Source organism: Schistocerca nitens, chromosome 5, assembly GCF_023898315.1.
Source record: "Schistocerca nitens isolate TAMUIC-IGC-003100 chromosome 5, iqSchNite1.1, whole genome shotgun sequence".
NCBI lineage: Eukaryota > Metazoa > Arthropoda > Insecta > Orthoptera > Acrididae > Schistocerca > Schistocerca nitens.
Window position 1 is genome coordinate 755,153,853 of NC_064618.1, and position 12,057 is coordinate 755,165,909.

A 12,057-nucleotide genomic window follows, 5' to 3' on the forward strand; every position below is an offset into this window, starting at 1 on the left:
AGGGATGTCTTCAGACAGCTGTTAGAGTTGTAACCTCATGGACAATCATACAGGGTGTTTTTAAATGAATATCAGGGTTTTAATGCTTTATAATATTTATTATATTAAACATACAGTTATAAATGATATGTCAAATGAAAGAGCAACTCAAACCGTTTTACCAAGAACCTTACAAATGTTCAATTTGAGCACCACATGTCACATGGCACACACAAAGTCTATAGCCGAGTTCTTCCCAATTTCTTAATTCAGGGAGGTCTGCTGGTAGCAGAGGCACGTACACACAACCCTTGATGAAGCCCCAAAGGAAAAAATTGCATGGAATTAGGTCGAGTGAACGTGGAGGCCATGCAAAGCAAGCCCTGTCATTGGGCCCCTTGTGGCCTATCCAGCGCTTGGGTACAGTGAAGTTCAACCAGTCGCGTACTTTACTATGCCAGTGAGGTGGCGCACTGTCTTGCTCGAAAATGTAGTTCTCTGGCTCATCTTCCAACTGAGGGAAGAGCCATTGCTCTAGTGTGTCAAGGTAAGAAGTGCCAGTTACAGTAGGTTCACCAAAAAAGAAAGGCCCAGAAACTTTCCGCCAGGATACGACACAAAAAACAGTCACTTTAGGGGAATCTCGTTGCATTTGTACCACCTCGTGAGGATTTTCTGAGCCCCAGATGCGCACATTGTGAGTGTTAACATGTCCACTAAGGTGAAAGGTCAATTCATCACTGAAGACAACATGATGCAGAAAATCTTCGTCATCATGAAACAACATTTCGTTTGCGAAGTTGGCATGTAATCCATGGTGTGCCAGCTTTAGAGCCTGTAATAACTGTAAACAGTAAGGACATAGTTGTACACGTTTTCTTAAAACTTTCCAAACAGTCGACATGCGAACTTGTAATTCACAACTAGCCTTCCGGACTGACTTCTTTGGACTATGAGTGAACGACTCTCACTCACTCAACAGTCTCTTCACTAACTTTTGGTCGTCCTGTGCTCTTCCCTTTACAAAGGCAGCCGGTATCTTCAAATTGATGATACCACGTACGAATGTTGTTGTCACTTGGAGGATGACAACCGAACTTCAGCCGGAACGCACGTTGCACAGTAACTACAGATTCGGTCTTTGCAAACTGCAAAACACAAAACGCTTTCTGTTCACTAGTCGCCATATTCGCTACTACCGCTGTCTAATGGATTGCAGCGTAAACAATGCACGCTGCGCATGTGCACTGGTGCCAAACACAACTGTTTGAGTTGCCCTTTCATTTGACATATCATTTATAACTGCAAGTTTAATAATAAATATTATAAAGCATTAAAACCCCAATATTCATTTATAAACACTCCGTATATTAAACCCAAATCTTTTCCCCATGGGTGCAGTGACAGCAGCCACATAGCGTAATTATCATCTCATGAAGTTAGTTGTTGGCTCTAACTACAGTAACTAGCAAACATATAACATGGTTTGGGGGGGGGGGGGGGCATGTTGTCATACTTTGTGTGAGCAAGATCGTTTGTTATACAATCCAATGGAACAGTGATATAAATTATCCCAGAGTAAAAGATCATGATTTCATGATTTGTAATGCACACTAACAGAATCAGAAATTTTACATATGCGGACACTGAGGTCATACTTGCCACATTATTATTCTAAAGTAACATCAGAAGCAGTGACTGTTATTGACTCTGTAGAATGAGATGCCTGTTCCACACTAGAAACTAGTCCTATGTAACCTCCATATGTGAACATAAACATCATATGTTGCTTGCGACACAAGCCTCACTGGAGAAGGAAGTGCCCGTGTTATGGCAGACAAAGACCTTTGCATGAGCACTTTTATTGTGGGGTAATTCACATCACTGTTCCATTTGACTGTATAACAAATGACCCCACTCACAAAAATTGTCTCCCACCATTTGGCAGCAGTACACTTATCAGTGTATTTTGTTATGATCTGAAGATGGCTTTTAGATATGCTGAGACTAGTAATCAATAAAATTATATTTGCAGTCATGACTATTGAGGATTTTTCTGAATCCACAGCTTTAACCCAGTAGACAGCTTATCCCCAGAAATGACCGTGTCAGATAATAAGAAATCCAGGAGGTGTGGTGCTCTAATCACCTTCTGGCCTTCAAGGTTCAGATTTTTCTTGGTTTACCTTATTCCAGTTTGGCAAATCCAGACATTTACCTTGAAAAGGACGCTTTCAATTTTCTTCCCCCCATTGGTGTGTTATTCAATTTTGTACTTTATCTCTCTTGACCTCAACCTCAATGGAACATCAGTCCCTAAACTTAATCACATATCTCCTTCTTAAACAGAAAATTATCAACACTCCCCATTATGCAATCGTAATGTGTTCCAGAAAGACTCAAAAAATCCAGCCCCAAACCAGCTGACCTGAAGGGTCAAGTAATAACAGTAATGTTTTAAAAAAAGCAAAGATTTGTTTTACAATTGAAATAAAATTCCACAATTAATTTGTATGTGTGCAGGCACATTACTACCAGCTTGCTACACCTTTAAACCCCATACCACAGAACTGTAGCATGCCGTTAGAGAAGCCAAACGAAAATGGCCCAGTCCATTGATAAAGTGGAAATTGTTCGAGGGTGGTCATAAAGTTTTATACTATAATCCTGAAAAAAGAAGAGTCATGTTTGTTTGCATATGTTAAATGTATGATCAAAAGTAATGGGAATTTTCATTTTTCTTAGATAATCTTTATTTATTAATCAACATCAACTTTATCCCCTACAAAGTAATCCTCCTCAGATATTATACAGTTGTGCCAACACTTTCTCCAATCTTGGAACCACTTCTGGAACTCACTTTTCGTTATGGTGTTCAGCTCCTTCAGTGATTCTGTTATTTCGTCAGTGGTTGCAAAATAGAATAGAATGGCAGAGGGCCATGTCTGTTAGGGTGTTGAGCTCCTTCAGTGATTCTGTTATTTTTTCTTCTTCTTCTACTTTTTTTTTTTTTAAAGCACTTAAAAGCATGTGTAACCTTTGGAACTATCAACAATAAGATAATTATTCAAAACAGTTGAAAATGCAAATATACATCATGAATGTGTGTACCAATAAGGTAAAACCTTTTTTTTTTTTAATTAGATGTATAAAGCCTACAAAATTAAAAAAATCGTGTTACTTTTTGGTCACATCTTGCATGACTGCAGTCCTCATATCCACTGAAATCCCTGCGCTGCAGTATTGTATGAAACCCCTAGAAGAGGCAAAACAATCCTGCAGTCTATCTCATCTGTATGGTGGCCTGCACCATTTTGTTTTGACTCTTCTTGCAGTGTGCTATAATGCTGTAGTGGAGGGATTTTAGGGGATATGAGGTCACACATGCAAACAAACAAAAGATTGATTATATAAATCTCCCACCCCAACTGATAATTAAAACTTTATGACAACCCTTATGCTGCAGACTGTTTTCCTCTCTTCTCCCCAGAAACTGTGACTTGTTTGTATTAATTCCTTTTTTGCTTCAATTAATAGATGTATACTGAGGTGACAAAAGTCATGGGATAGCAATATGCACATATATAGATGGCTGTAGTATCACATACATGAGGTATAGAAGGGCAGTGCATTAGCGGAGCTGTCATTTGTATTAAGGTGATTCAGGTGAAAAGGTTTCTCACTTGATTATGGGCGCATTACAGGAATTAATAGAACAAAACGAATGCTAGTTGGAGCTAGATGCATGGGACATTCCATTTTAAATGGCAGGGAAATTCAGTATTCTGAGATACACAGTGTCTAGCTTGTGCCAAGAATATCAAAATTTCAGGCATTATCTTTCACTACAGACAACGCAGTGGTCATTGGCCTTCAGTTAACAACTGAAAGCAGTGGCGTTCGGACAAGTTTTGACATTAATGGGCTACGGCAGCAGATTACCGACATGAGTGCCTTTGCTAACATCACATCATTGCCTGAAGTGCCTCTCCTGGGCTTGTGACCATATCAGAACCTAGATGACTGGAAAATCATGCCCTGGTCAGATGAGTGCTGATTTCTGTTGGTAAGACCTGATGATAAGGCTTGAGTGTGATGCAGACCCCACAAAGCCGTTGACACCAGTTGTAAGCAAGGCACTGTGCAAGTGGATGGTGGCTCCATAATGGTGTGGGCTGTGTGTATATGGAATGGACTGGGTACTCTGATCCAGCTGAACTGATAATTGATTTGAAATGGCTATGTTCAGCTACTTGGAGACCATTTATCCATTCATGTTCCCAAACAACAATTGAATTTTTATGGATGACAATGCACCCTATCACCAGGCCAAAATCGTTCGCTGTTGATTTGAAGAACATTCTAGTTATTTAGAGTGAATATTTTGGCCACCTAGATAGTCCGACATGAATCCCTTCAAAGATTGATTGGATATAATTTAGAGGTCATTTGTGCACAAACTCCTGCACTGGCAACACTTTCGCAGTTATGGATGGCTGTAAAGCCAGCATGGCTCAGTATTCCTGGAGGGGCTTCCAGCAACTTGTTGAGTCCAAGCCACATTCAGCTGACGCACTATGCTGAGGAAGAGGAGGTCTGACACGATATTAGAAGGTAGCCCATGACTTTCATCTCCTTAGTGTGTACCTGTTACGGCTACAATTTTCAGTGGGAATTATAACACTGTTTTAGGTCTTTTCAGGTTTCTACTTTTCAGTGTGTCAATATTCCTACAGATAACGTTGAAACTGGTTACACAGGAAAAAAAATCATTTGTGGTATTTACTGTAGGATAAAATTTAGAAAAAATTATTTTACATAAGTACATTAGCGAGCACATGAGCTACTTATTTAAATGTGTTTCATGATCTATTTATATGCCAAATAAATGCACAAAGCGTGGGAACAAAATTAAATTTTGCATTGTTAGTGCAGCATCATATGCAGTAAATTTGAGAGAGGAGAGACACACAGTGAAGCCTTATACTCACCACTCTCATCTGAAGTGTTCTTTCTGCCATTCTTCCCTTCACATAAATTTACACCTTTTGCTGTGTACTGTGTCTCTGCTGTGTTCTCTGTCTCTAATTTTGCCCTTATGCACTAGTGATGCGTTAGGCTAAATATTTTTCTTAGAGAGGAGCTATTTTTTACTGCTCCTTGTGTGATATTTATCTGTTGACTCCATCATCAGACAATTAAAAAAAATACTCCCGGCTGTATTTTGTGAACTTAATATAAAACTTTGCTGCATAAAAGTCTTTGTCTTTCTGAATAGTTTTGTGTGTGTGTGTGTGTGTGTGTGTGTGTGTGTGTGTGTTTTAATTTCCAGTATCCAAGGATAAAAAAATATTCCCAACTGAGAAAATTGAGTTGACATGCTATCCGTTGGCGAACTGATCAATTTGTAGAAATTATGTAAGCGCATTCATATGACTACTAAAGTACCAACCATCCAAAATTTTGTCCACTGGATATCATGGGAACCAATGACCTTTAACAAAATAAGATAGGGCCACGTAATTAACATAACATTATCCAAAATATTATAAAACAAAATAAAAGTAATTGTTTATGTAAAGATACGAGTGTCATTCAATAATTAAAGAGGCAAATTAGTCTGGGGAAAAAATTGTTAGTAGGGAAAGTTTGGTACTTTTATGGCTTACAGTTGGCATCACTGGGATGAGCCCTGATCAGCTGATGCATCAACATTGTTTTGTTTATAACCTCAAAAATACATTTCAAGATGGTGAGTCCACTTGAAACATCCATTCTGTTATTCTGTTTTTACTTGCTGAAGGCGAGAAACCAGTGAATATACACTGTAGAATGTGTAAAGTTTATGGTGAAGGTTGTATGAATCATGCTAATTTTTACAAGTGGGTAGAGCAGTTCAAAAATGATCACGACTCAGTGACTGACGAACACCGTTCTGGCTGACTAGTTGCAGTTTCAACTCCCTCACTTGAAAGTCAAATTGATCACATTATTTGTGCCGACCGCCGTGTGACTGTAAAAATTATAGTTGATAAAGTTCAAGTTAGTACTGGTACAGTTGATAACATTATCTGTAACAAGCGGAAGTACCGTGAAACATGTGCAAGATGAGTTCCAAAGGAGTTGGCATGGCAACACAAGGAAACAAGGTTGAGAGTGTGCACAGAACTAAAGGAACATTATTAAAGAGAAGGTGAGCACTTCCTCAACAAAATTTTAACTTATGATGAAACTTGAGTTCACTATTGTGATCCAGAATCAAAAAGACAAACCATGGAGTGGAAGCACACCAACTCACCTGTCAAGAAAAAATTCAAAAGCCAAGCATTAGCAGGAAAAGTCATGTTGTTGGTGATTTTTGATGCTGAAGGTCCAGTTTTTTTTTTTTTAATATTATCTCGGATTTGCTTTTCTTGTATTTTCGTGCACCTTGTTTTGTTATTCGTACTACTGTTGTTGTTATTATTTTACTTTTAGTTATCCAGTTAGTAGAGGCCTGGAGTGTGACCGCCCCAGACTAATTTGCCTCTTTAATTATTGAATGACACTCGTATCTTTACATAAACAATTACTTTTATTTTGTTTTATAATATTTTGGATAATGTTATGTTAATTACGTGGCCCTATCTTGCTTTTAAATAACACAGCCATGAGAGAGAGACGACGTTGATCTCAGAGGAGAGGTGTGACACTCCAGCAAGACAACGCACATCTTCATATTGCTCAACTAACCCATGAAACCATTGACAAAATGGGCTGGGAAATACTGCCTCATCCCCCTGACAGTCCTGATTTAGCACCTAGTGGTTTCCATTTGTTTGGTACACTAAAGGACGCATTATGTGTAAAGAGGTTCCAGGAGAACGAGGACGTGAAAAAGTTAGTGGGAAATTGGTTCAAACATCAAGATAAAGAGTTCTTTGCAGCCAGAATAAAAGAGCTTGTAGCCCGTTGTAACAAGTGCATAAATGTTTAAGGGGATTATTTTGAAAAGTAGAAAAAGTATTATTTTGTAAAAATAAACACCTTTTTCTCCAGACCAATTTGTGTCTTTAATTATTGAATGACCCTCGTAAATTTTTAATATAACACGTTTTTAAATTGGGCTCAAAAATATACATGAATTTCTCCTAGCTCCATACACATTCCTAACACCCATACAGATAGTTATTAAAACTTCACAAGCTCAAATTTTCAAGGCTATGACAATACGTGTAAGGTTTATAATGAAAAATGTGGGTGCGTGCAGTACATAATTGATGCATGTATAGTTCATCTCCTAGCTATTGTCTGTTGTATGTGCCCCTTGCTTTTTGGTTATAAATCGTACTAATACTGCCATAGGGCTTTAAAAATTCACTAGCGTAAATTTTCAAAACTGTCTGTATGGGACTAGGAAACTTTATGACGCAAGGAGAAATTAAATTTCTACTTTTTAGATTGATTTAAAACATATTATCTCTAGTTAGCATACCACCTGCAATGCATTTGAAACTGCCCACACAGCACAATGATCCTGCAGGACAGCCAAGATGTTAGGCATTGTCAATCGTTTTCAACCCTCCTAGCCCCACTCCTACCAAACAGACAAGAAAGCAGATTACTATTGCCTTGAGATCCAGTTCTGAATTAAAATTTTTAGTTTCTAGTTCATCGGGAAGTTAATTTAAAATCAGTTGCAAAATTTTACCATATAGATAGGCAGACAAAAAAGTGACCAAATGAAAACATGTTAAAGTTTGTGTTTCATTGAAACACTTTTATCGTGGATCAGTTTCAGGTAATTAACTCATATAATTTCTTTCATTAAAATGTAGAATACTAACTAAATCATGTAATTTACTGATGGAGTGTTCTATGAACACACTGTGAAGAACCTGAATGTGAACTGCAGAGTAATCGTGTAGATGTCACAATAATGCTGCTGGTATCAATAGCAGCTGTTTTCTTGTATTTTCGTGCACCTTGTTTTGTTATTCGTGCTACTGTTGTTGTTATTATTTTACTTTTAGTTATCCAGTTAGTAGAGGCCTGGAGTGTGACCGCTATTGTTGCAGAGGAAACTGCTATGTGAAGGTCATCAAGTAACGCCACCTCTTTTGCCAAGACGTGGGTTGTAAGTGGTGGTGGTGACTGGAATCAAGTGACTGACCACTAGTAAGACATCGCTGGTTGAATTAGACTTCTGTTTGTGTTAGGTACAGAGGTGCGGTCGCTGCTGTAGGGAAGGCTGCTGACCCTAGGATGATGTAGTGAGTCACAGAGTTCGGTGAACCAAAGTCAGCAGGTATGCCTGAGTAGCGGTGTGTGCTGCAGCTGATGTTTGACTACATCACCCAGGCTGCTGGCCCTTTTTCAGCATAGAATGCTATGCAGGGAAGGAACATACTCAAACCATAGCTCCAAGCATGATCTACTTCAAAGGCTTGTGTCCACCCTCAGTGATGATCAGCATTTGAGGAATGAATGTGCAGTGACAGAGGTGCTGGGCTGCCTCCATCCTGAGCTTGAGCAGGTGTCTCTTTAGAGAGTGGTTGCCAGCAGGAAGTAGTCTTCCAGAGGGAGACCCAGTAGTGCAAAGGCAGTAATTCATCTGCCTGCAATCCCTGTAACAGGTGCTGCTACTGGAGGCAGAGTCCATTGTTGACAGTTGGTTACCCCATCAAGTACAGCAGTAGTCTCTAATCGAAGCCAGAAAATGGAAATGGTGGTGGTTGGCATCACTTACACACTGTGGTAGGGTTATGTACAGAGAACACTGGTGTGCAACTGAGGACAACAGAGTACCTCTGAGACTGAGTGCCTTATTTGGGGGATATTTGTAAGACTCTACTGGTCAGCACATCTCCTGCAGCAGCACTCATCTCTGGAAGAGATAACAGGTCACAGTAGCTGGGCATCGCCATTGGGTACATGAAATGTATTCACAATTTCCTATACGGACAATCATCATCTGTATAATGGAATGACGACAATGAAAATTTGTGCCGGACCAGGAGTTGAACCTGGATATCCCATTTACTGCGAGCGGTTGCCTTACCATAAGGCTATCAGAGCATGACTCACTGCCAGACCCAAACTTCCATATATTTTCAGCCATGTGTCTACAACCTATTCATTATGTATATTCCCAAACAGGCAAGAACATTTTTACTTGAAAGTCACTTGTCCGGTTTTGGTGGATAAATATGATATTGCAGTACCTGTATTATCCAAATTACGGTGCTATGTTCCTTTGGATTTTGTAATCTCCCCCCTCCTTCCTGATTCCATCTACATATTAAACAATGTCCAGTTCAAGTAATTAATAAGCAAAGCCTTTTGTGAAGATTTGAGAAGAGCGAACTTTCAAGTTTACTTAGCTTTTCATGTTGAGATGGCCCCAGTTCTTTTTGTCTAGGGGTCTGATTCTTGAAACTGAAAATCTCACATCAGGTCCTCATGGTTGGCTTGAACTGAATAAATTTGAAGATTGTTGTATCTACGTAAATTGATTTTTCAAATTTTAATATGTCATACAGTATTGTGATTTTTCACATTAACAAAACCGAAATTAAATTGTTCGCACAAAAAGACGTCTGATCACATCAGAGGCATGCTTACGTCTCACATGTTCTGCGGAAATAACACTATTCCACAGGGTTTATAAGTTTTCTTAACAAATGAATTTCTACTAGTTTCTGTACATTATTAGTTTCAATTATCATTTCGTAAATGAACCCAGAAATAAAACACAGTAAACAGTACAGAATTGCATAATTAATAATAGAAATTTTAAGTGTGCCAGTAATTCGTAATTTCAAATGTTTCTAAAAAAATAATTTTTACTGGACATTCAGAACTAGTACTTATCGATTATAACATCAAAACTAAAATATTTTATAAAGTAATTCCTTTTCCAAAATTCGAAAACTAATACTGTTATCGATAATTACTGTTGAGGAAAAGTAATGCTAAAGGATGATGTCCTGTTACAACTTGCGTGCATGTCCAAAGGAAAATAGCATCGTAATTTTGGAATAACATAGGCAGTGTAATATCGTATCTCCACTGGATGGCAATAAGGTCATTTCTGCTCTTCTTGTTTCTGTCAGAGGTGCTGGCTGGCTTCTTCTGCTTCACCAGCTTTCTGAGTGAGCACTCTTGCACTCTGAATATGTCCTCTTACTTCATAGTGCATGGTCACACAGGGACAGCACCTATCTCCGTATGACATTGTTACGCTACTTTCATGCCAGACAATTCAGTGCCCCTGACTAGAGCATGTTGCAACAATTCATTTGCTTATTTTCCTTCATAGGATCAACTAAAAGAAGCAACTGTTTTATGCACATTTACTGTCTGAAGATCAACATGGCAGCTAGTGCCATAAAAGAAATGTGTAAAATCTTGATTTTTGAATGAAAATAGAGGAAAATGTGAAAGAAATGATTGTTTTAATTAAAGGCAGTGCCATAATGGAAGACACACTCATATTACACAGTAATGTGCGATTCTGTAACTAATGCAAACATATATTTGTTCTTTCCAGTGGTTGGTGAAAAAGAGAAGACATCAGGAACTGTGAATGTTCGCACCAGAGACAATATTGTACATGGAGAATTTTCTGTACCAACAGTAATTGAAAAATTCTGCAAACTGAAACAGGACAGGACCCTAAAGAGTGAAGAAAATTTCTGAGAAGAGTAAGGAACCTCTTTCATCAGTATTGATAAAGACATTTATAAAGTAAGTAAAATAATCAATATTCTTCAAGACCCATTAGTGGTGATTATTATTAACAATAATATATGATCAAGTAGCAGTAACATTTAACAGCTTATTTAAGCTTTGTTTTCATAAGAAAAAAATTTTGGAATTAACCTTTGGTTCTGAACTGTTACTCCCATTTGACAGGCACACATACAGTGAGTAAGTTATAAAGATAAGCATTTTGCATTATATTTTAAAAAGTGTCATATAGAACAGACTTCTGCCTTTATATCATATCTTCAGCAAAAGAACTTATTGATCCATTCCAACACCATCCTGTAGATTTTTGCAGGTACCATGAAGTGAAGCTATGAAGTTTATCCTGCTAAATGTACAGTGTGTATGTAGCAGCTACTTAAACTTGAATGATTAGTACAAAACAGACAACTAGTTTCCTTTTTTGAACATGCAAAACTAACAAGTAATTGCTCTCATTTTTGTCAAGTTATGTGTTATACAATCTCAACTTACATTATTGTGAGACAATAATCTGATCCAATAATTAACAGTATATGTACACAAAAGTCTAGCAGTATTAAAGAGTTTAACTGTTCACATAAAGGTGAAAACAAATTTCACTGTGGTATGTTGTGCATTCTGAACACAATGAGCTAGATTATTGTGTAGCTTTTTAAGATTCTCACGTTCACTATGTGTAATCAAGATGTGTTTAGGCTGATACATTGATGAAAAATCATATTTTTTACAGATTACATTGGAAGAGCATAACGTGTGCATACATTTATAGGATTGTATTGTGAATTACTAGGCCCTTTGATAGCTTCATTGACAGATCATAAAATTTCTGGATACTTTTCGTGCATTTATTGTGTCATATTTTTGATCACTGTGAAACTAAGACTCTTTTTGCTTGCTTCTTTCTAGCAGGTGGTACTCATCTTGTGAACTGACTGCCAGCCACTAAATGAAGATGTGACTGCCACCAGTATTCATTTTATTGTATTTAAAATATGATCTTCTATCTCCGCCCAAATGCCTAATTTATTTTGTTTTTGTATTTAAACAGTAAGAATATACAATAAATTGGATACTGAAGAGCTTAGTTTGTCTTAGTCTGCTTTCTTCATTAAAAATCCATTAATTAAGAGAAATTATTATTGATTCATTTAAACCCAGGATCACCAAATGTCGTGAAATTACAATTTATTTAAACACGTAACATAACAGTTAATTACAATAAGTAATCGTAAGATTGCTAAGAATGTCTAATCTATCCTGTGTACCACAGGGCTCTATCCTTGGACCCTTTCTCTTCCTTATATATATTAATGACATTGCACAACCCATTTACTCCCATATTGTAAG

At 37.7% G+C, this 12,057-nt stretch overlaps 1 protein-coding gene across 5 annotated transcripts in view; it reads left to right on the forward strand.

Moving 5' to 3' along the window:
• LOC126259333 (threonine--tRNA ligase 1, cytoplasmic) overlaps window positions 1-11,794 on the forward strand; it is a 177,152-nt gene extending 165,358 nt beyond the window's left edge. For 4 of the 5 annotated variants that reach the window (XM_049956036.1, XM_049956032.1, XM_049956035.1 and 1 more), the window contains 2 exons: window positions 10,511-10,707; window positions 11,617-11,794. In XM_049956036.1, the coding sequence (XP_049811993.1) occupies window positions 10,511-10,659 (149 nt within the window). In that variant the 3' untranslated portion in view covers window positions 10,660-10,707; window positions 11,617-11,794. The remainder of the gene's footprint in view (window positions 1-10,510; window positions 10,708-11,616) is intronic. The other variant, XM_049956033.1, reaches the window with a different exon arrangement.
• The last annotated feature ends 263 nt before the right edge of the window (window positions 11,795-12,057 follow it).